At 42.7% G+C, this 25498-nt stretch overlaps 1 protein-coding gene across 1 annotated transcript; it reads right to left on the bottom strand.

The window, feature by feature from the left end:
- prkci (protein kinase C, iota) lies at positions 1–24489 on the bottom strand. The gene is made up of 18 exons (XM_079284421.1): positions 24214–24489; positions 16875–16996; positions 14454–14543; positions 12758–12808; positions 11866–11951; positions 11402–11539; positions 11212–11266; positions 10455–10510; positions 9378–9554; positions 7142–7239; positions 6344–6430; positions 6097–6232; positions 5856–5943; positions 4112–4237; positions 3587–3666; positions 3243–3332; positions 1904–2019; positions 1–1799 (listed from the first exon to the last, which is right to left on the bottom strand). Exons 1-18 carry the CDS (start codon positions 24294–24296, stop codon positions 1712–1714), a joined length of 1767 nt encoding a protein of 588 aa, XP_079140547.1. The 5' UTR covers positions 24297–24489; the 3' UTR covers positions 1–1711.
- Between the last annotated feature and the right edge of the window lie 1009 nt (positions 24490–25498).

Consider the following 25498-nt stretch of genomic DNA (forward strand, 5'->3'; position numbering starts at 1 on the left):
GAGAAATAAAATGTTTATTTTACCGTGTTTTTTCTTTGCACACCAATAATACATGTCAGCAGAGTCCTCTGGGTGGTAAACGTCCCCAAAACACAACAAATACAACAAATAGTGTTTTCATTCGGTTCACCCAGTAACATTTTGGAATCAATGTAGTGATTTAAAAAAAAAAAAAAAACGAGAAAAAGATTCAAAATTAAATCTGATTCACAAAAAAAAAGTAGCAAAAAAAACAGCTAAAGTAACATGTGTAACAGATGAATGAGTTCCTCTGGTCACCACGTGAGGCCAAAAACAGTTTCCAAGAAGTGAGACGCTTCACAGTCCAGAGGTTCACTCACCATCACTTAGTGTCGTTACAGTCCGGGGGTAGAGAACGGCTCTACGTAGCATTTATATACTTTAAATCAGTTGCACAATATATCTAATTCAGGGAATGGTACATATGGTAAAAATGAAGCACAGCAGACACAGTTTACAGGAAGCACCGTGTCCTCGCTTCTGACCCAGCTCTCGTTTCAACAATCAGTATTTTTGATTTACAATGAAAGACATACATGGAATGAAGTACAAGAAAAGAAAAGGTGACAGACCATTCGTCTCAGAAAAGCATGGTATTAAAAATGAGCAAAAAAAGATCTGAATATATATAAATTCTCTGACCTGGGACAGCACTCATGTATACTGTACCTTCTAATTCGTACCAGCAAGACATTTAAAATAAAAATGTTTTTTTTTGGTCCCATGTGAATGTATATTTCATGGATGGTCTGCACAGTAAAAGGTAACCTGTGCTCCAGCGTTCAGGTATGATGTGCTTCCCTTGCGGCCCGTTTCCCTGCACAGCGGGCTCTTTCATTCACAGTTTGAGAGTATCGACTCATTGTTAGCGTTGGTTGGATTCTGCTGAATACGTTCCTTCATTCTGGGGAGAAGGGACTAGAAGCAGACATCTTCTGGTTTCCAGATGTTGTGTTTTCAAATAAAAACAACAACGCCTGAACCGTTTGGTTGTTACTCTGGCTGGACATGCAACACATTAGTACAACATATATAATGATGTTAAATAAAACATGAGAAAAATATATAGATTTCTATCTTTTTTTTTTTCTTCTTTTTTTTTTAAAGGCTAGTGTTATGGTTCTTCTTTCATCTACAGTAGGGGAGTTGCGACAAAGCTGAATCCAAAATGTCTTTAAGGTGATTAAGTTGTCAGTTTTGTCCGACTGTGGCTTGAAGCTAAAAAGGCCGTGTCTAATATTCATAGAAGATTCATATATGTACAAATAAAATGTGCATTGAAAACACCCCACCAGCTGGAAGGAGAGGATGTTCAGTTCATCCGTCGGGGGCCGTGCCTCATCCCCCGACATACAGCGACCGTGGAAGAACTTTGTAGCCTCGATGGCTCCCGATAAAGAGGCCCCGATGAGAAAATCAATGTCAGTGCAGATTTACATGATATAAAAAGAATGAAAAAAAGAAAAGAAGGTAGGCTTAAGGGCAAGTGGTTATAAATGGCAGAGTGTGAGACTGGTTTTGGCAAGTAAGCGTTCTACTGTGCATGTGCGGCCCTCGAACGGAAGGTTGATGTCGCCAGGTTGTCTCGTAACCATGCAGCTTGAAGACACTGAGACGCCACGCAACACGTGCATGAGAGAGAGTGTGTGTGTGTGTGTGTGTGTGAATAAGCACAGATGTCACGTCCCCCTCACACACACTCCTCCGCCGACATCAGGAGTGGGTTGATGTACTCGAATCCTTCAAACTCCGACTGGTCGATCTTCTTGACCACATCGCTACGACAAAGAAAAGAGATATATATATATATTTTTTTGGAGTCGGTGAAAATTATATTTGTTTTAACAAAATAAAGAAAGAGAGATGTAAAATGGGGACTCACTCGTCGTCAGGCGTGAGCTGGATGGGCTCGTTGGTGAACTGGGCGTCAAAGTTGTCCAATCCGAATTCCCCTGAGATGTTGGGCTTGAAAGGAGGGACCACCTGCTTCTGCTCCAGCTGAAATAACGACACAGGAAACAGGTGAGAACTTAACAACCGTATCGGCCAAAACACACGAAATCAATATTTAAACTGAGTAATATTGACGATTGCAGATCGAAAGGCAATTCAAACACTCCTCGCCATTTATTACAGTCAATAAATATCCTCGTGATTTTGCACTGTTGGTCAGGCAGAACAAGCTGTTTGTAGGTATCACGTTAGGCTCTGGGTCATTGTGATGCTTATATGGACTAAATAACTAATGGGTCATTAGAGAAAATGAAAGGCAGATCGTGTACGGAAAATGCATTGAAAAAGGACACTGGTATGAAGACACTACAATCCTTCTTTTGTCATCTACCAACCGACTTCTATCCTGTTTCCATTAACTAATACTTCAGCCCATCGAGACATTTAAAACAGTGACTAAATCCTTGACGCACTTGCTCTCAGCATCTCAGATTACATCTCAGTGTGGAGGAAACTCACAGCGCCTCATGTGTCTAAGAATGCTCCGCCTGCAGGCCGATAGGTGCACTGCAGGGCTAACTTTCAGGTTTGTGCGTGTGTGTGTGTGTGTGTGTGTGTGTGTGCGCGCGCGCATGTGAGGAGGACGGAGGGTGTAAACTGATCCCTCCAGACACTCTGACCGACTGCTGGGTAGCTGCTCCAGACCAAACAGGGAAAAAGAGGTCATGGTGATCCCTGTGTAGAGCGACCCTGTCTGTCTGTCCATTTGTAAAAGACATTTGACTAAAATGTGCCTGTTCATTTACACATGTACAGACTTTTCTTTATTTACACATTTACACCCACCCACCCACCCACCCACACACACACACACACACCCCTAAAAACATTTTTTTTATGTTTTGGAGTTTCTGACAGTCTAATATCTAACAAAGAATCAACAGATTGATCAATAAGGAAAATAATTGCAAGTTGCAACCCAACTTAAATGATATCTGGATAAGCCCGTCAGTCTTTTGAATGTGTTGACAGCAACAGACATTTGTTTTTACCGTTCTGTCTCTCATAAAACAGGAATGCCATTCACACAAATTACTTCTACTTTTACTCATGCTGAAACTGAGAATAGTAAGCCTGATAAATAACAGAGCGTCTTTAGTTTACTCAATATAGTCAACTGATTACTTTCATTTGAAACGATCAAGGCAACTCGAGATAAGCAGGAGAGAGAGAGAGGGGAACATGGAGAGAATAAAAGAGTGACTCACAAGGTCCCAATCCACGTTCCTGAAGAACGGATGGCCCATGATGTCGGCAAAGCCCGTCTGAGGGTGGCAGCCGAGACGCTCCTTGGGATCCTGTGGGAGCGAAGGCGAGAGGAGGGTGAGAGACGGTATGTAATGATGGGGGAGGAGCCAGCAAAAAATATCAGATGAGCAAGAAAGGTGGAGAGGGTTTAGAAAAGGAGAGAATTTGCAAGAACAGTGGAAAAGAAGAGTGGGTTTTGATGGTAGTTGACTCCCACTGAGGCTGAAATAATGACATTTTCAAAGGGCCAGCAGGAGTCAACACTGTTTTAGGATTGATACAGGCCTGTCTGACCCCTTCTTACCTTGTTGAGGAAGCCCTTGAGGACGCTGGCGGCTTTGACTGACAACGAGCGGGGGATTCGGATCTGTTTTTCCAATATTACTGCAGGAGGTGAGAGAAGGGGGGGGGGGGGGGGGGGGGAGACAGACGGTCTCTTAAGTCTAAAATGACAGAAGACCCCACTGACACTGCAGCAGCTATGAGTTCAATCCTGTTGGGTATACTCATGTTGAACATATATACAGAATCCTTTCAATGAAGTGTCAATGGCTTTCCATTAAACTGTCTTGAAATATGACTTCAGTCACATTTTCATCCCCATCAATCCAACACTTTTCTGGCTGTTATAAGAAAACAGACACATTTTGAATTTTGTATTTACAATGAAATATCGGCATTCACACATTTCCCCGTAACAGATGGCATGTGCCTGGTACTTGGAGAAGTGGCCATTGGAAAGGTGTCAATACAAAGGCGTTACATGCTTCCACTGGGCTGATTTTTTTCCTCCGGTTATAAATCGTAGCTGTGTGTGTGTGTCTGTTACCTTGGAAGAGGTAGTCTTCTGTGTTCTGGTCTGGGTTGTCAGAGCTCCCGACGATATCGAAGGGCGACCGGCCCGCCATCATCTCAAACATCAGCACGCCCAGCGCCCACCAGTCCACACTGAACCCTAAAGACACACACACACACACACAGTTAAAGTCCTATTTATGACCAGAATAAATAGAACACTGATCATTTAAACATTCATCATTAATAGAGCAACAAAAACAAGGTATAACTTAGCAGTGATGTGCATGTTAAAGCACGCTTCTCATTAACTCGTATACTTTATATGAATCACAAATTCCACCTGGATTTGAGGGTTACTATAGCAACCACTCCCACCATAGAAGCAGTATTTTTTGCATGCTTTCACCCCTCGACAACAAATCTCATACTTTACTGCTAAATGTTTGTTCAGAACAAGCCAATTTGGGTATTAAAACGGTTTCATCATTTCACAAGGTATATATCTGAAGATCTATTTTATAAGAAGACCGGTATTGACTCCACTTAATGAAATCAGGATCCTTTCCATTCCCTCATCAAATCTCATCAGCTTAACTTAATAACCACAGTGTGGTTGTATGAGGGATCCATAGTCAGTGTATAGCAGATGGTGGTTAGTTTAGAGAACTACGACTCAAAGACGTCTACGGACTTAATATTGTGTTGCTGAGAAAGAAACCGCATAATTAGAATTTTTAGTGGCAGCCTAATTAAATGTTCACAACCTGTAACTACAAGCTAAAAATAAGATGAGCGTCACGACACATGAAATGAAAGATAAAAGGTTTGACAAGTTATTTTTGTTAGCGTCAGGGCTTGATGGAAAAACCGATTGGGCACTATCGCCATCACAGCCCATGTAGAAAACGTTCCCAAATTATTTCATTTAGATTTTTCCTTGCATATTCCAAACCTTCTAAAGCCAGACGCGTGGACACATGTCGTCTTGTATTTTGTTGATGAACACCCTCAGTGTCTCAAGGTAATTATAATTGGTCGCCCGGCTGTGCAGACAGGACCCAAAATCAGTAGCACGCGAGTAATAAATAAGGCTTAATTATGTTGTTTACCAGATAAACGTAACCGTTTGTCTTCATCTAAAAGCAAACATTGCTAGTTCTGCCTGAATGTTAGAGCTTTCTGAAGGTCTTTTTCACAGCAGACATCTTCACCGGTCAGTGTTACTAATGACACCAACAATGGCCTTGTTCTGTTCTATTCTACTGACTCGCATGCAAAACCACCGGTATGATCCTTTAACAGTGGATCCTATTGCTATGACACCTCCTCTGGTAACCAGGGAGATTGCCATTGTATTTATAGACGCGTTTACATCCAGCTCTGTAGACTCTGCTTCAACTTTGTGCTTAACACTTTTCTGATTCATGCACGTTAGTCATCCTTACCCACCTTGTTTCTGACCGATACACTAATGAGTTTCGAAGTGCAGCATTCATTAGAGGATGCCACAATTAATTCTGTGATTACTTTGTTGCCTTTTGAATGCATTTGCTATTTTCTTTAGCTTTTTACTTTGTTGGTTTCTTTGTTGCTCTAATATTAATCTACGCACACTCCTTTGATGAAGACTTTTCCAGTATTCTACACCATGTAGCATCCACAATCACGACACAGAGCAGCATTCCCGACATCACCGCATAACACTTCCTATATTGCATCATAGCAGATAAAAGGGATGGCATTTCTAGTAAGTGACTGTGTGTTGCAGCTCTCACCATAATCCTCTCCTCTAAGTATTTCGGGGGCGATGTAATTGGGTGTACCACAGAACGTGCTTGTTGTATCGCCGGGTCTCAAGCCCTCCTGCAAAAACAGAAAGACGGGTGAGCTGCGAGATCCTCTCAGACGGCTGTAAACTTAACACTGACGCAGCTTTGCAGGTGCTTTTTTCCCCAAAGTGCACCGTGGCGTCACTAGAGCCTCGATTTCTCATACACAGTAAACTGCAATCCACACCTTGCACATGCCGTAGTCTGTCAGTTTGATGTGTCCTTCGGAGTCCAGCAGCACGTTGTCGAGCTTCAGATCTCTGTAGATGATTCCCCGTTCGTGGAGGTAGTTGAGCGCCAGACTGATCTCTGCGGAGTAGAATCTGAAAGAGGGATACGAGCGTATTAACAAAAAAAAAGAATCACATACGGCTAAAAAAAGACATCGATCTTATTCCTTTTAATTAGACGTGAGAGAAAACGTGTGACTCTACCTGGCGTGTTCTTCTGGGAGTTTCCTTTGTCTCTGCATGTGGAACATTAGATCTCCACCGTTCACATATTCAATAACAAAGAACAGTCTGTGAAAAGAAGTACATGTTAGAGGTTTATATTGTTTTCATTTAGCTTCTTACTATCTGTAATGAACACACACCGTTTCTCCAAGTTTAAGTTATTTCACTAAAGATCTGTTTATATAAATTGTATCTATATAGATAAAAACAAAAGAAAGAAAAACAAATCAACAAGAAGAGGTGCAGCACTGTCAGCTCATGACAGATATTTGTGTAAAAAGTGTAAAAAGAGATTTTTGTAAGTTGTAAAAGTGTAACTTCCTTGCACCAATAAGGACTTTGAACAATGACAGTTGTGCAGTTCTTTGATTATTTTTCCAGTCCGCTCCGCTGTCATTCAAATCTTATCAAACCAACACAGTCCGGGTAAAACAGTTCCTGAGTGTTAAACTCTTGATAAATATTAATTTCATTCACTACATTGTTTCTTTCTGAACTTTTCTCTTTATTTTGAATGTTACACAGAAATACTAATTATTTGAAACCACGTTTTCAGGCCCTTCAACCATGATGGGGATCTTCCCATGACCACACTTTTCATGACCTTAAGAAAGTGCTCTGGTTTTAGTAAACAGACCGTAACCACAGCAGCAGCAGCAGGTGAGGAAATGCTCTCATGAGTCATATGGAAACACTCGTTTTTTTGACACACCGACAAACAACAGATTTTGAAGCCTTGAAGAAGCTGAGTGACTCAAGCTGGAGAGATGCTCTCACCTGCTTTCTGTCTGGAAACAGGAATGGAGGCCGACCAGGAAGGGGTGATTGGAGGCCTGCTCAAAAACGTGCTTTTCTGTTTGGACCCAGTCGATGTCCTGCAAGAGAAACACACAAAACCCAGGTGTAAATCAGAGATCATTGTGACAAAGTACCCCTTAAACTTATAAAAGCTGAGTAAGCACAGTGCTTGTGACCCTCCCGTACAGACACGGACCAGGGTGGGCAGCGTAAAGGGCTGAGCCAGGAGAAGCGGTTCTCAATCGACGGCTGGATGACAACATGTCTGGACACGGATGCGGCTCGCGCTGACAGGGCAGGGACAACAGAAGACTTCAACATTGATCGAAAGGCACTCGTCAGTTTGTCAATCACGCTAAGTTCGTCTAATCAAGGCTAACTACTCCGTCTGTGCTGCTACACGCGAGATCAATTTCTGATGACATGATGGTTTATCTACACCGTCTTAGAACGATTGATGGCCCGGAAGAGGTCCGCCAACTAAACTCAAAGTGTTTCAGACGAGATACCCAAGGCGGGTGTTCAATGACGTGGGGCAGATCCTCACTGTGCTGTGAATAACGGCTCCAATCAATTGTGCTAATTGCATTAATTATACATGGCAGTGACAGAAGACTGATGACTTCACTATCAACTATTCTCACATCTCAATAGACGGAGTCGCTGTGTTATTGTCACACTGGACGGACTTAAGGGACAGTTACGCTCACGGGATGTGGATACACACCTTTAAATGCCAAAAGAAGATGGCTGCTGCGTCTGAATTACAAGTTGTTTTTACAAGTCATTTTATTAACAAATAAGTAAGATCATATAAACATCTAAAACTGAATTGATTAGTTGATTAATTGATAAGTTAATTAACATCATTAAATATTTTCTTGTAAATCGTTTTAAGTTGTTTTTAAAGAAAAAAACATATCAATGATGATCTGATTCCAGCCGCTCCAATATGAGGATTTGCTGTTTTGTGTCCTTGTAAATTTTATATATTTTGACTTTGGACTGTTGGTCGGACAAAACAAGATATCTGAAGACGATTCCTTCTACAATTTAACATTTTGAAGTAAAAGCCATCAAGAAATTGAGAAAATAGTCGATTAATTAATCCATACTGAAAATAATTGTTAGTTGCAGCTCTGGAAAAAGGTCCTTTTTGCGGTCACCTAAACTGGCAGCAGTGGAAACAGCAGTTATAATGAATAATTCTGTATGTTATTTTGACACATGTGGTCAAACCTCAGCAGTGGAGAAGCCGCTGGGCTGATTTGTCTTTGATCTTGAGCTGGTTAATGCTAAATTCACTCTCAAACATACCTTCGAACTGCATGTACTGATACTAAAAATGCAAAAGTCAGTAAGTGGTACAAAAACAGTTCTGATGGAGTTCGATAGGTACGTCGCACAGCAGCTGGATTCTTGCGATGTCTCAAGATCACGCGAGAATCGCAGCATTACATGAAAATCCATCTCGTCACGCTTTAAGTAACGAGTTTCTGTCCCGTAAACCAGAGCACGAACCAATCAGGGTCAGCGTAGCTGCTCCAATAGTTTCAGTTATATCAGAACTCGAGAATATTTCCTTAAAAGAAGAGCACTGAAGGCAAGAGTTTAGTTTTTCGGTCACCCTTTCACCGCATATTAACATATCTGTGATATCTGTGATATTCATGAACCGACTCATTCTTCTTTGTGCTGCACGGACAAACATTAAGCATGGGACTTGTGAGTCCCTTTCTGCAAATATTGCATTTCAAAGTTGCCTTTGGTTCAAATATATCGACTTTTTGGAATTGTTAGGTCATGAAATATTCATGGTTTAAGTTTTAGGTTTGAGGCTTTCCGCCATGTTCAGTAAGTCAGTCTTGTTAACAGCCGTGTCACTGAGTTAGCACGTGTTAGCACGTGTTTGTATACCTCACCAGCTGTTTTTTCCTTGCAGACGCCTGTAATGTGAGAAAGAGGCAAAAGAGAATATCTAAGAGAGATTGCGAATGAGAAATTCGATATGGGATTCGTTGGGCACGAATTGGATCCAAAATGACCGGCTATCAAATCCAATCCTCAATTATAACGAAATAAAAAAGTAAATATATCACTTTGATCAAAACCCACCAACTCTCTGTGTCAGAGTCCATGCACAGGCCGACCGACAACACATCATACCGCCAACGTTCCGACTCCGACGGTCGGTTCAAACACCGGCGTTGTTTACCTCGTCGTCATTGACCAGCTCCTTCTTCACCACCTTCATGGCGTAGATGCGCTCCGTCTTCTTCAGCTGCACCAGCAGCACCTTGGCGTAGCTGCCTCGGCCGATCACCCTCAGCAGATCAAAGTCTGCCAGGCCCAGGCTGCAGGGCGACTTCCCCGTGTCTCTACTGCTCCGCGCCTGAACAACATAGTGTGAAGTCAACTCGACGACAATTTATCACGCAGCTTTTCAGAACATCGGCCTTTATCAATTTTAATGAACTATTGATAGAGCTGGTGATTTGGCTCTGCACACGACGGTGATTTCCTTTGGGTGGTTTGTAAATTAAGTTTTAACTGCACCAGTTTTTCAAAGTGAATCTTAGTAATGACTTTCTTGTCTTTATTAAACACCATCTTGCCGCCGCCATCAGATTACGCGCTCGTTGTATTAGTCCTACTTCTCTGTAAAACCCGATTACAATTTCCACCATTTCCTCACCCATCTTCCTCTCATCTGTAGTGAACCGTTTCCACTACGTATCCATCTAACCCCCCCCTCCTCCCTAGAGTCGACATGGAACCGTAGGTAAGATCGTTTGGCTTTGACCCCTTTTTATCAATCCCGCTCTGTCCAACAACCCCCCCCCCCCCCCCCCCCCCAAATTACATACCTGGCCATTAATCAGCCTGGGGCGTTAAGAGCTGTGATAAAAGGTTACTTTATTAGCTCCCACCAAAGGAAATCAATACCCACGTCACTGTGAGGGTGCCTACGTCTGCATGTGCTCTAGATCACACACGCACAGCAGGTGGAAGAAGGATAACCCAAATGTACACAATGGCAAAATAGCCAGAAAAAAAAAAACCTGCTTCCAATTACAGGTGATTTTATTCTCTCTCGCCATCTTCTCACACAAAAAGCACTAATCTCTCACTCTGAAGTTTAGAGTGAGAGATTAGCGCTTTTTCTGTATGTGTTTAGAGTCTAAACACACACAAACACACACATATATATACATATACATCTTGACAACGCAACAGATTGACAGACGATGAGTCACACATCAAAAGTGTTTGAAAAGATTCTCTCTCTCACCTCTTTCTCTTCGCCATCGTAAGGCAAGCTTTCTCTGGAGTCTCTATTGTGAGGGTCTGAGAGAGAGGGGAGAGAGTGACAGACAGACAGAAGGAGAGGGGGAGGCAGGGGAGAAAAACAAAATACATCGGAGAGATGGGAGAAAGAGGAGCGAAAGCAGGTGAGAGACAGTCACACGCTTTGTTCACAGCCCTGTAGTCGTTTCTCTCGGCTTGGTTCGTAAATTAAATCCCATTTTTTTAATATCCATTCTTAATGTCTCGTTAAGTCTCGTGGGGATACTCCACAGCTGGAATCAAACCAGGAACGTTGCGGTTGGTTGGTATTCATCTCAACCACTCAGCTACCAGGACGCTCCTGTTTTTAGCCTTTCTTTAAAATTAAATATGCGTTAGTGATCTGTGTTTAAAGATTTACTTCATTTGGTTTGGCGATAGTATTTGTTGACAATAACAAAAATAAAAGAAATGGTCAGCCTTGTCTTTTAAGAGCATTGGTAATAAGCTACAGGAAATGAGCCAATTTATGACAAAAGAATGTCAGAAGTGAGAGTGAATTAAAAAGATTTAGACCAATTTTGGGCTGAAAAGTAAAAACTTGCACTTATGTTTCAAAAATGCATAAATCAACAGGAGCTGAGGAGAGATTTGAGGCACCGTTTGTGGCACAAGGCACTTTGTCTCCGATGTGCCTTTTCTGTATTCATGTATTCATGTGTGTGTGTGTGTGTGTGTGTGTGGGTGTGTGTGTGTGTTACCTGGCTCTTCAGTTTGGTCTAATTGACTCGACGGCGCGCCGGGCATGATTGGTTCCTGGACACCAACATTGGTCATTAAGTATAATCGGCATTGAAAAACAGAATACAATCTTAAACCTACGCATGAGTCATGGACGGTAACGATCCACTTCACGCCATCAAGCTAATGAGCGTGAGGAGTCCCTCTCACCTGGATCATCTGTCTGCCACACTCCACTGTGACCAGTTTATGACACTTCTTGTGCACCAGCAGCTTGCAGTTGATGCATTTGTAGCCTTGTCTTCCCAGACCCCAGATACGGTCCGTGCAGATGGCACAATGGGCTCGCTGCTCGGGAGGGCAGACAAAGAACCGCCGTCACCACAAGTAAGCACGCATTATATTCCAGGAGATGAAACATGAAGCCCCGATGGCCTACGATTAAATCGTTCCGCGTTACCACCATCCCTCTTACGCCATCAATCAATACAAAGTGAAATTACTTCAGGGAAATGTCTCGTTCTCCTTTAAATACACTAAACAATAACTTTTAAATGTACATTGTGGTAAAGGTTTTACAAGTAACGCTGTAGCTATTAAACCAGTATGTAAAATACACATTATTACGTCTCAATGTGAAATACTGTTTAACAAAAGTCATAGTCACATCTCACCCTGTTGAAGCGCTTGGCCTGAAAGGCGTGACCGCTGGCATAGTAAAGCTTCCTCCAGCGCCTCGCTCCACGCCGATATATAGACTCTGTGAAGAGAGAAGAACGGATGCCGAATGGACTTCATTTATGGATTTCTTTCTTCAAAGCGCTCCACAAATTGCCTGTAATTCACCTATTAATTCATTCAGTCCTGCTTCACCTGTTCCATGTGCATTTGTGTATGAAGCCAGTTTGATTTCACATTTTCATCTGAAGTATCATCTTCTCCCACATTGTGAATGGATTTAATTATCCTGCTGGCTAAGCTAAACTAAGGCCAGTGTCCGTGTTTATTTTTAGGGGCTGGAATCGTCGCCCTCACGCAATGAAACCACATTTTCTAAATGGTGTAGATTTGAAGGTATAAACATGAAGTGTATGGCCCAACTTCAGATTTGTAAAATAATGTTCAGATATAATTTCTCACTATATGCGACACTCTAGTTAAACATGCACACACACATTTTAGTTTTAGGTAAATTCATACTTCTGGCAGAACTGTGAATGTGTAACTTCAGTGTCATATAAATTGTGGGAACTTTGAGTTTCACACAATTTTCTGATGTTTAAAAAAACATTTTACTTCCCAATATAATTTGTGTACACATTTAAAAGACATTAAACATTTTTTTAAACAGGGTGATACACAACCACAGGCTTTGAAATCATTATCGTTTCACAAACTCAAGCCTGATTGATCCTTATTGGAGTCCGTAAGTCTGAACCATTGACATTTGGAAATTCTCCTGCGCATAAGAATTTGCTCAAGTGCCCCAGAATTTAAAACGTAAATTAAGTAGAAGTTCCTTTGGGACCCGTGCTGCTTAGTTCGGTAGAAAGGGTTTTAACTCACTGTCTTCTCCCGGACACGGCATGCCAGGTTTCTCTGGTATACACGGGAACACTGGGAAGCAAAAATAAAACAGTTACGTTTCTAAAGTCTATTTCATCTAAAGGAGGCGAGTCTGACAGCATTCATGTGAATGCTGCCGGGTACATTTCACTTCCTCTCATCATGACAGCAGTTAGAACTACCTGTAGCAAACCCGTCGCCTCGAGCCATTCACACTGAAATTCACTCATGTTGTTCATATGATGATACAAGCGTGTGTGTGTATATGTGTGTGTGTGTGTGTGTGTGTGTGTGTGTGTGCAACACGCAGTGATAAAAAGACACAATCTTAAAGACAAAGATTACTTGAGCGTGTGCCTGTACGTGTGTGTGTGAGAGAGAGAGAGACGGTTGGCGCTAGACTGGGGGAGTGTGAGTCAGAGGCGAGGCGTGGGCTACAGCCGCCGAGCTCGTTAACGAGCAGACCTGACGACCCCCCGTGGAACAGTCACACACACCCCCCAGTCATTCTCCTCCGTCTCGCTGGCATCCACTGCACTCTTGACCCCTCACCTCTGATTTGATTAAACCTTTACATTACCCCCCCCCCCCCGTTCCCTTTCAGCCCTGGTTACATGCTTGTACACACACACACACACACACACACACACACACACACAGAGCCTGCCAATCAAAGTGTTGCGTCGTTGAGTTAGCCCGGGACCTCTATGCTCACGAAGTTGCGCAACTGTTTGTCAAGACGGCTAAGCTCAGACGCGGATGTGAAGTAGCTGAAGGGGTCCACGGACGGACGCCGAGAGCAGGAGGAAGTTTCACGGGTCAGCGCTGCATTAACCTCGTGCTTTGATGATTATTTGTTGTATTCAGAATCTAGCCGTCTGTGTTCCGGTTTTATCACACATATAAACACACGGAGACCTTTAAAAAAAAAAAAAAGAAGGAAGAGTGGCCCGACATAATGCCAGACGTCTCACTCAAACCATTTTCAGACAAACAAACAGTTCCAGACTTCAAGTAAACCAAATATAAATGTCTATTTTAGTGAGATGGACAGACTGCCAGCTATCTTTGGGCTTGCTCGTTGCTGTTCGGTTGTATGCTTGTAATTGTATAATAGATGTTTGAAAGTACTTTGACTCTTGACATTTTAAGTAAACACCAATTTTGAGACTCAATCCACAGTTTGATTATTGGTCCCTGATCTCAGGGCGGTTCCCGGTTATTATTAATACATGTTAATAATCCTATTGATATTAACAATTTATTCATGTCAATAATGTAATTTTCATACTTGCTAATAACCAAACCGACTCCTGCCACATCCCAAACACTGACGATGTCGATACTTTTACACGCGAGGTGACTGTGTGAAATAATCTCCACATTGTTAAATAGTACTGGCAGGCAGCGAACGACAAAGCAGACTACTTTTTCTCGGATGCCTCGTGTCGGCCTGAGGGCCGGAGCTCGATGAGCAGAAATGGAAACAGAGCTGCCGCCAAACTTGACCCCTCATAAAAAGCTCACCGGAGAGGAGAGAGGACTATTTTTAGAGCAGAAAAGAGAACGGGCTTCTCTCATATGGACCAACCCATGGTGTCAATCAACATCTTACTGTGTGCGGCACAAGAGAACATCCTGCGAGTTAAATCCTAAAAGCGTGAGCTGTAACGGTGTGAAAAGCAGCGAGGCTCACCGTGGATAATGAGCTCCGAGTCTTTGTTGAGTTCATAGAGACGCAGCGCTTCTTCCAACTCCAGCTGAGACGACACGGTGCAGGGGTCACCTGACAGCAGGGGAGAGACGAGATGTCATTCACCACATTAAAACAATGAAATAAATAAAGATCACAGGCAGATCACATGTTCTTACCTCCTTCTGAACTAACCTCGTTTCTCTAAAACCTCAGTTACTTGAATTAGATTTCTACTCTTCGATAGAACTAATGATACGACTGCAGCGGGAAGGCAATATTTTTATTTGGACGGGCAGCATAGTGAGAGGACAGGCGCTGCAGCGAGAGGACGGACGCTGCAGCGAGAGGACGGACGCTGCAGAGAGAGGACGGACGCTGCAGAGAGAGGACAGCACGCAAATGTGAGGATTTCATTCATTTTTCAAGAAGCTAATTGGCAGATTAATTGAAAGTGAAAAAGTAAGGCGCAGCGCTGAAGGTAACAAACGTCTGCACTGCTGCCAAACTGATAACTTCCAGCTGTGTTTTAATCACGTTTTCATGAGAATAGCTAACAATCTGAGCCATTTCTGTGCTCCTCATTCGGTGCTTGTATCTGTGTGAGCTTTCAACACATTTCATTTCCCCTCCTCTAATTAATAACCTATTGACGGGTCCCATCCTTATTTTTATCTTTCACATGCAAACATGTTACGAACCCCGTTAGAAATCCGATTAAGGGAACCGGCATTTAATTTCATGACATTTAAATCTGATAATTGCGGAAAATCGACAATGACCCGGATACTTTTAATTGCACAGGATCACGAGACAAAGTAGAGACTATTAAGTGTTACGCATACTGTAAGTTGCAGAGCAAAAGGTTGTGTGTGTGTGTGTGTGTAGAAGGTGGGTTATACAGTAGGGCAGCATGACATTTATAATAAAATAAATACGTGTCCAACCGTTGTGGGTGCGATATGAAATACATGAACATTGAGTAAACATTGAACAAAGTGCGTGAGAACAAACTGCAGCAGTCGATGTTGCCACTTCAAATAATGTCCTTCTAAAACTGTACAGGCCTATTTGCACAGTGATCAATCGAAGTAAATAATTCAAACAGCACTCCGACGCAGATCTAATTATTTCCTTATCACTAACAGGTGACACACTCGGAGAGGCAGTGAGAGCCGACACTGAGGCCATCGATTGTATTCTTAGCGCTCTACCGAACTAATCACGTCTACAAACCACGGACTTTAAAAATAGGTCGGGAACAGAAACTGTGACACACGGTGTAAATGTAAACGCATACACAGCGCTGGAGGTTGACAAAGAACTAGAACTTGTGGGTGGACCGAGACAACCTTCAAGCCTGGTTTTTTTTAATGTATTTTCTGAAAAGTTAAGGTTTCCAGAAGAGTCATTAAGTTTGTGAGTGGTTGAGTCCATGTATGTTACGGAGCAAACACAGGAAGTTATGGATGAATCACTCTCTAATCTAAATGTCCCCACAGCAGGAAGCTCAGTGAACTGTTTTCACTACAATTTACACATTTAAACAACATCTTTAAAAACAGAAATCGCTGTTCTGTACTGCAACTGCTTGCGATATACATAACCGTATATATCATTATACATGTGATAAATCAAACAATTATTTTCATCAGTGATTAATCTGTCAATTAATCGCTTAGAAAATGTCAGATAATTGTTAAATATACTCATGACAACTTCCTGAAGCCACATTTGGACATCAGCTTGAAAGTGGCACTTCTTCAAATTGTTGGTTTTATCTGATTCACGGTCCAAAGCCCCAAAGAGTTAACAGTCATATACGAAAAAAAAGAAAAGCAGCAAATCCTCACCAGTGAGACTCTGGAGCCAGTTCTGTGTTTGGCATTTTTACAAGAAGAAAAACAATTAATTGATCATTCAAATAGGTCAGAAAAGGTCCCCGTGGCACACGCAGTTTAAGAGTTCATTAAAAGTTGTTTGTGTTTACGTTGCGCGGGAGATACAGTACGTGCAGCATTCCTTCTACAGATTTCTTTTAAGCAGATCAATTACAAACGTAGTAATTAATCCCAGGTGCATTCTTTAATCATCGCGCTAATGATTCGAGTTCACATTGCGGAGCTGTGTGCATGTGGTTCCCACGGATGGAGCGGGAGAGACAGCTCGAGTACTTCATTACGACCATCAAGCACAGCTTGTCTTCCTCAGACAGGCAGATGACTCCAGGGATTGTATTTGGGTGGCGACCAGTGGGAGCCGGTCTGAGTCTAATGAGTTTGGACAGGCTGACCTTATCCTGAGCAGAGCAGTCTGACAGCTCCATCTTTCCTATGACACCATTACTGCCGCCTGACTAACTGAGTGACAACAAGGAATTAGGTGTGGTAGGGCTGAAGTGTGTGCTTATGATGTGTTCATTACCTTCCTCGTCGATCCACTTCATGGTGAAGAGCTGGTCGTTGTCCATGGAGCACATGTCCTTCACCTCCCCGTACAGACCCTCGTACGAGATGGACGGCTCAAAATGAGTGATCATGATGTCCCTGCAGGGACGATACAAATAAGTCAAGCGCTTTTATTTGACGTTCACGATTACTCTGGACGCAGCGATCCAACGCGTGGGATTGCGTTGAGCATCGGTTACATCCCGTTAGTCACAACGAGTCACGTCGTAAAAATGGCAGCACTGGTATCGAATCTGAGACTCTGCATCAGAAAAAGTCAGATCATTCATCCCTACCGACACTAAGGGAAAACGCATTCAATACAATACATCTACCACCTACTAGTAAAGCACACATTTGATCTGTTGAGGTTAAGGCAACAAACCCCATTAAAAACATTTAAAATCTTTATTTTAAGAAAGACAATTAATGTTTGTGCCCAGTTCTACAGAGTACTAAATGAGGGTTGTCTCAAAAACTAATTAAAGGAAATAAACAGAGAGGAGGCACAGATCGATGGAGATACTCCTCCTCCCCGCCCCCCCACCCCCCCAACACACACAAACGCTTCTGTGTGTGAGTCACAGTCTCTCAGTCTCTCACATTCATGTGTGCATTCATCTGTACAGCATGATAGTGGGTGTGAGAAAAAGAGCAAAATCAAGGGCGAGAAAGACTGAAAAAAAATAAATAAATAAAAGAAAAAGAGTAAGAGAGCGAGCCACACACTCGAGCAGAATGAATCACAGTCGATGGGGATTGTAGTTGTGTCGTGACCGGTTGGGGGGCTGTACACAGTCTGGGAAACAGTAGTCAAAACAAAGGGTTGAGCACAGTAAAGAAGTAGGAGGGTGTTAAAAGCCGTCCCACCAGCGTCCCAACTGCGAGGACGGGGATCGCTTTACAGCCATCGTCACAGGATGGAGCCAGTTTTTCATCAACTTGAGAGCTTTACAGCTGGATGATAAAAGTCTTTCAAGGACATCTACTGTACAATTCCAAGGACAGCACAGAGGGTCGCTGTAAACACACGCAAACACCACCAGACGGGGATTTATTGGCCGATATCTCAGTTTCACGTTGAGCATCTAAAGAGAGCGGCTTGTAGTAAACTGACTGAAAATCCCACATCAAGAATGAATAAAGCGCGTTGAGCAAGAATAAACTGATGCGACTGCTCAGACTGATGCCTCCTCCTCACCCTCGTCCTCCATCCTGCTGGTGTTCAACAGCTCCTGCTCTCAGACCAGTATGGCGTCTCTACTTCCTCCTAAAGCCCTGATAACATCAGAAGATAGGCAGTGTATAAACACACACACGGTACACTAAAGGTTCCCACACTGCAGCAGATCCAGGTGGCGTATTAATGCCAGCCGGACACCTTTACTGTGTCAGGTGTGCCTGTGGTGGACCTGTGCTGCTGTTCATTAAACATCGTGTGTACACTGTAGTTAAAGTTTTGCCTCGTCTCAGGAGCTTCACCCAACATCCTCTGTGACACAAGCTCTGCTTATGCAAAGTGGCAGAGACGGCGAAGTGAATCAAATATATTAGAAGCAGGAACGTTAAATACGTTCATCGAGGTTCTCTTCCCATTGTAGAACGGATGTTTTAGAGCTTTTTGATTGCTGTATAGTAGAGCTGAAAGGCCGCAATTATATTGTCACTGAATTCATCGTTTCAGTCATTTCTTCACTGGTTCCAGATGATAAAATATGAGGATTTGATGTTGTTCTTTGTCATGCGACAGTTAACTGAATATCTTTAGGTTTGAATGTGTCACTTTAGGCTGAAACTAATTAATTAATTGACAATAAAATTAATTTTTTTTAGTTGCATCCTAATTAGCTGGTTTTCCATGTTTTATGTCATTTTAAATTCAATATCTTGGTGTTTTGGACTGTCAAAGAATTTGAGGCAGTTTGACAATTCTTTTGACACATCCTGCATTAAATTACTGATAAAATATATAATCTGCTCTGCTGTAAAGCACATCGTCTATTTTGTACAAATACTTAATGTGTCTTCACGAAACGAAATGATGACTAGGACGGAAATGATGAATCTATTAGTTGATTGACAGAGAATTAACAATTAATGAATTTCTCTTTTTTTCCTCAGAATGATCTGGTTCCAGCTTCTCATGTGGGATATTTTGCTGGTGGTCTTGGACTTCTATGATATTAAACTGAATAACTTTAGGTTTTGTCATCTGGACATGTTTCACTAGTCATTGCCATGTTACGACCCAAACTGATTCATCGAGAAATGAATCAATTGTGTAATAACTGAACTGAACTGAAGTGAAAGTGACAATGTTTTACAAAACTAGGCTGACGAGCAAGCAGCCGTCTGTCGACTATTGCTGCTTCCTTCGACTTGGAAAATAAATTACGACAACACCGCAGTCTTCAACCATTAACAACGCAACACTTTAATCTCAAAAAGGAACCTAAAAATGATATTCAAAAAAGAGAGGGAGCCTTTGTTACACGAAGGAAACCAGTAGTGACTAAGGCAGAAGGATATCTAGAGAGACTGGGAGCTCATCACTGGTGAGTAACTGGGAGGAAGCAGCATTCCACACACACTTGACATTCCTCTGCTATGTGACGTCCTTCAGTACAGCTAAATTAAAAGGAGGAGGAGGAGAGTGCTGGCTTGTGCCCCTGAGTAGGACTCTGCCCAGCATGAAGCTGTTCGTCACTAGTGAGCGCTCAAGCAGTAAGAAGGGTTCATGTACCTCTCTGGGTGCCTGATGTCTGAAGCGTCATAAACAAAAACATGAACTGCAGGATGCTCCTGCTGAGCCTCAGACGAGTGTGTGTGCAACCACTTGAGCGGCATCACACACGCAACGTGCAGATGCTGTAACGGACGATATATCATGCACGTAGTCGCTGATACTCGAGACTCGTTCGCGAATACGTGCGTCAGCGGACGGGTGGGTGAGGGGTGCACGACTTTGTGGTTTAGTGCACGAGGGGCTTTCATAGCAAAAGTAAAACGGCAAGACAAGGAACGCTTCCCGTATTTTAAACAAAGCAGAGCCTTGAAGCACTGACGCAGATGGCAGCCTCTTTGAAAAAGAAGATCAACTCTTTTCAAAAGAGGAGAAGAAAAAAAAGATGTGAACAGCTCCGTCGAGCCGGCGTAATCCCAGCTTCCTGCCAAACAACATGCCTGACACAGGAATCCTGAAGTCGATCTGGCACATAAGAAGCCTTGTTACTGGCAGAGACATACAGACATGTTGTATTTAAGAAGACCTGCTGCAGTATAAACAGCTTCTTCCACACACATATGCTGGACGCGTCAGCCAGGCAGAGATTAGCATCTCCATTACAACAGGGCTACCTGCCTGAATGTGTGTGTAACGATGTAACACATTTCATTTCCTAGACTCTTCACAATCAAAGACCCAGTTTGTTTTTTTTTGCCACTGGAAAGCTCCCTCCTTATTAGTAGACTTAAAGAATAGCTGCTAATAGCTGGGTTTTCATCAGCAGCAACAACTCCCGTACAGCTTGGTAAGCGAAACAGTTCAATGAAGCAGATATCTAAGAGGACAAACCAGGAGACGGGAGAGAAACTTCAAACACTGAGGTTCAGTTGGAAGCTACAAAAGGCGTGAGAGCTGAACACAGACATTTTTAAAAGTCTGTCTTTCTCTCTGGTCGGTCAACACACACTTGTATGAAGGGGTGGGGGTGGGGGGGGGGGGGGGGGGGGTCACAGCGATGGTCCATTTTGGGCGCGACTCAATTCGTAAGTACGCGGACGTCTGCACAGAGCCTGTCCGTATACACTCTGGTACGTCACGCGGACCCTCAAGTACTCGCCCAATGGAAACGCAAATCAGCTCAGCATGGTTTGACTCGCAAAGCCAAAAGTGCTGTTAGCTGCGGTGTTGTGTGCTTTTTCTTTAGAAATGGGTTGGAAAAAAAAAATTCTGGCCATATTGAAAAGACAGGACTACAGTAAGCTGAGTAAACACAGACAGAGGAGAGTCTCAGAAGAATTGCTGCCTTGAGCAAACACACACATTCATCCAACGAGAAAAATAGTGGGCTAAAGAACCTGACCAACACATCAGAAAATACACGCCCATACAAATCCTTCATACAACATATGATAACTAAAGAAAATACACACAAGTATTAGTGTTAATTACTCACATTGCAATGATAAGCGGCATTTTCTCTATCCAGACATTATGTATTTAGGAACAATAAAGGTTGATATGTTTTTTTTAAACTGTATTTTAGCCTTATCCATATCCGCTCCTATGTTTGTCAGCTGTCAAAAACACTCCTGTGTGCCCTATTAAAAACGCTTGACATACATGCAAAAGCAGCACGACGAGGCGTAAAGGGAAAGCTGTGATGCAAGTTCTATATGCTCCTCAAGGAGACCTATTAAACTGGAGTGTAAGTGGGCATTGATGAGCAGCTGTGTTGTGTCTTGATACGATAGGGATGTCAGATCAGAGTGGTAGTAACGACATGTAACACTAAGCAATAATAAGAGCAAACCACAAATCGTCCATTTTAGCCGAGAACTGTGAAATATCGGTCTGACTCCTCCCCAAAGTCATGTCACGGAGACGAGCCAAGCCAGAGCCCTCGTCGCTTGCGTCGGAGCACAACTCGTGCGGGGCTCGGGCCCAATGGGCTGAGCGGATACCTACGCAGCATTAACACACGGGCCAGCACCTGCACTGCAGACGAGTGCGCCGACACAGCAGCCTGAAAACACGGCCGCTTGAAGGGCGCGGGCCCGCAGGTGACTTTGAGCTACGTCTGCACGCGCAGAGGGATGAGGAGAGGAGACGTTGGACTATTGTCTGACATTTCAGAAGCAAAACTTAATCGTTTGATTCACTACCACACTTTTAATTGCCTTCCATTGTACAGTATCTGCGTCACTGCATTTGAAGCCTCCTCCATTGACCGTCAAGGCATAAAGAGGGCAAGATGAAGACGGTGACAGGCTGAGACTGCTACAGGCTGACACCAGTCTGCTGATGCTGGCCCTGGCAGACAACAGACATCAATGGACTCACAGCGTACCCTATACTGAAAATAGATGAGCTGAGATAATAACACAGAGGAAGGCCATTGAGGGAGTTTTTCAGGTTTAATTAAAAGAGGAACAAGCTGATTTCATTGATTACCACTTTGAAGCACAGAAACAATCAGTGAAGTTTAGCTTCTGTAGTGTCTGGGATATTCTCTCCGACCCTTTTCTTCGTGTTAACAAGGGCTGCAACTAACTATTATTTATTGATCTGCGGGTTGTTGTTTCCGTTTATCAAATAAAATATTTGTACCAATTATATACCAAAACATTGGTAGAAAATGCCAGTCACAACTATGCAGAGCCCGAGGTGACATCTTCAAATGTCTGGTTTTGTCTGAACCAAAAGCATAACAAATCCTGCCATTACAGCACTAACATAGGGTTGTTACCTAATCTGCGGGTACTAATCTAACATATCGATGCTGTGCCACTCTTTTCTCCCGCTCCAAACTTCTGCAGGGAAACAATAGCAACACTGATGAGCTCCTGGCTCAACGTGTCCCGATGGCACAACGACGACGACACCATCTTAAAATCTGCCTTCGAGTACATCCACACTACTCCGTTTCTATTTGGAAACAGATTTTTCAAATAGAAACAATCTCCGTCCACACGGGCGTTTCAGCATCGTTTTCGAATTGATCTGCATCCACACGGCAACCTTCGAAAACGGACATCACGTGACCATTAGAGTACATCACGTGACCATTAACAGACATCACGTGACCATTAACTTTTCTAAACATATCCGTTTCCGACCGTCCACATTCACAACCCCGGAGTTTTCAAACTCCTTTGTGTACGGTGCTCTAAAACGCCAGCTTAGTGTGGACGCTCAGTGTAAATGTAGCAAAACACATGTGTTTCCAAACGTAAACTGAGTAGTGTGGACAAGGCCGCATTCATACTGCATTCCCGCTTTAGCAGCATTGCTGAGATTCCTCAGCAGCCACCTCATGAATACTTCAGATGCCTTGTTCTGTGCGATGACACCGAATGACCAGCACACATTACAGTGTCCCTGAGGTGTGTCACACAGTAGGTGAGAAATACAACAGGTCTGGCTGAGGTGACTTGCACTTCACGTTTTTCAAGTCTTTGATGCGTTTCAACCACTGGTTCCATCGAACAGCGACGGAGACGCTGGGAGTGTCCTTTAAACAATTGGGCGACCAATACTTTTTCCATCGTCACATCCAAGTGCGAAACTAAAAACAGCTGAACTGCCTCTGCGGGGTTTGAAGCACTGGCACCTCCATAACCGTGTACGTGACATTATCAGGTATGAATAGGACATTGATATGTATGCGTTTAAAACTGATGACTCATTAGGGCTAGAGCTGAAACAATTAATCAATCAACAGGAAATTAACCAGCCGCTACTGAATGAACCAGAGTAACTTACGTTACTGTCACAATTATTTCATTTCATAGAGTTAACTGTGTATTATTTAATCAAAAATAATAATCAATAGATCATTAGTTGCCGCCCTAGTTAGGGTTGATGTGAGGAAAAACACAAATAGCTGGGAAACAAAAGGGAAACAGACAAATAGTTTGATGGTAAAAGATATGTTGTCTTATAAATGTCATCTGACATGAACACCTTGACCTCACATTGTCAGTCCAACATTATGAACATTAACAACACCTAACTCCATTCCACAACAGCTACCGTGATGGTATCGATATCTGTCATCATTTCCTGTTGTCATATAACAAATCATAAAATGACATCACGTTAATCTTGTACATTTGCCAAAACAGTATATACGAGATGAATTTCAGCCAGTGTGTAACAACATGCTAGTTATGAACCTTATTAAACGGGGTTAATTAAGTCGGCACAATCTACCAGTGACAGATAGTAGAACTAATGTTAGCGACTGTTAGCTAACTAGCTGACAGACTAGCTGCAAGCTCACAAACTGTGTCAGATGTAAGATAAAAGCAAAATCGATCCAACAACACATTTTGACTGAAGTGAAACTTTTTCACAGCCTAGCTGACACGTTTCTTAAACAACACAGAGTCTGTCTTTACACTGACAAACGCGTCTGGACAGCTTCACCTGATCAAGTTTACCTAAAACTGGTACCCAACATTAGCAAGCCGCTAGCTGGGTTTAGCTAATGTTAGCCAGCTGGTTAGCCACCTTCCACAAGTCCATAACTGCTTCTAGATGGTTCACTAACTAGATGTATGACATACTGGGAGGAGCGGTGGTTTCTTACCCTTTATAATACGCTTTCACCCGGACTTGGTGTGAGTTTTCGCCCGGGTGGGACATGGTGCTGTCCCGCAACGTCGGCATCATGAGCTCGGCCGTGGTCAGTCCGAGTCTTTGGCTCTCTAGTTGTGTACCACGCCCCCAAAACACGTTGTTTTTAAAGTCCGCCGAGACACCGAGGGAACGAGGAGACAAGTGTGGATGAAAATAAAGAGTTTGGCCTTCCTTGGAGAAACAACAACAACATGTAAAGTAAAGAAAAACTTGCGAGATCAGCCAAACAACTCCCTACTGCAAAGGCCTAAAGACGGACGAGTCCATTGTCGGAATGCTTGGGGGTGGCACACACAGACACACATACATGTATCCTGGCGCTCAATAAATATTTAACATTGAAATCTATTTTTCTATACAAATTCTAAGTGTACATGAAACATATATTATTTGTTTAATATCTCTTAAAAGGTAAATATATACTTTGCCTGCATTCCGACTGTACCAAGTGAAGCACTTTATATGGGTAAGTGCTGCTTTCATGTGCACACATCTGTGCTCGGACATCGTAGAAGCCTTCGCGATATGTCGCGCATTCAAGTGCTTTGGTTTGGAAATAACAACACAATTGACCAGGAACAAAAGTAAAAGAGTTAGTGAATGTCCGTTTGTTGTTTTAGAAATGAGTGAACTACTTTGTGCTGCTGTGCTTGTATGAAGAAAACAAATATGTGATTGATAAAAGAAAGAAGGAAAAAACATCAGCCTACAAACCACAATGATTTTTTTGCATGGACTATAAAAATATAATTTAACAAAAACTCCAAATACTAGCATTATATTTATTCATTATATTTATTTATGTCATGCAATGCGACATTGGGCTGCCAAATACAGGCTACAGAGGCTAACAATATTAGCTCTCTCTCTCCCTTTTTATTTCTCTCTCTGTCTCATGTCTGTCTGTCTGTCTGTCTGTCTGTCTGTCTCTCCCTCTTTCTCTCCCTTTTTCTCTCTCTCTGTCTCTCTCGCTCTCTCCCTCCTGCTGACTGAGAGACAGAAAAAGACAGTCTGTGAAATATAACCAACTTTCTTTCTTTCACCACCCAATTAGCTGATTTCACTTATATATGCATAATTAGCTTGCATTAATATTGCAACATATTCTGAAAAATCCATCCGGACTAATTCATTTAACATTGATGCTTTTATTTCACAACTATAGTGCAGCCTCCGTTTTGATCATTTGATGTCTGGTGTTTCATGATGCATTTCATCATAACATTTACAAAGTG

This window comes from Melanostigma gelatinosum (assembly GCF_949748355.1).
Source record: "Melanostigma gelatinosum genome assembly, chromosome: 15".
Classification (NCBI taxonomy): Eukaryota; Metazoa; Chordata; class Actinopteri; order Perciformes; family Zoarcidae; genus Melanostigma; species Melanostigma gelatinosum.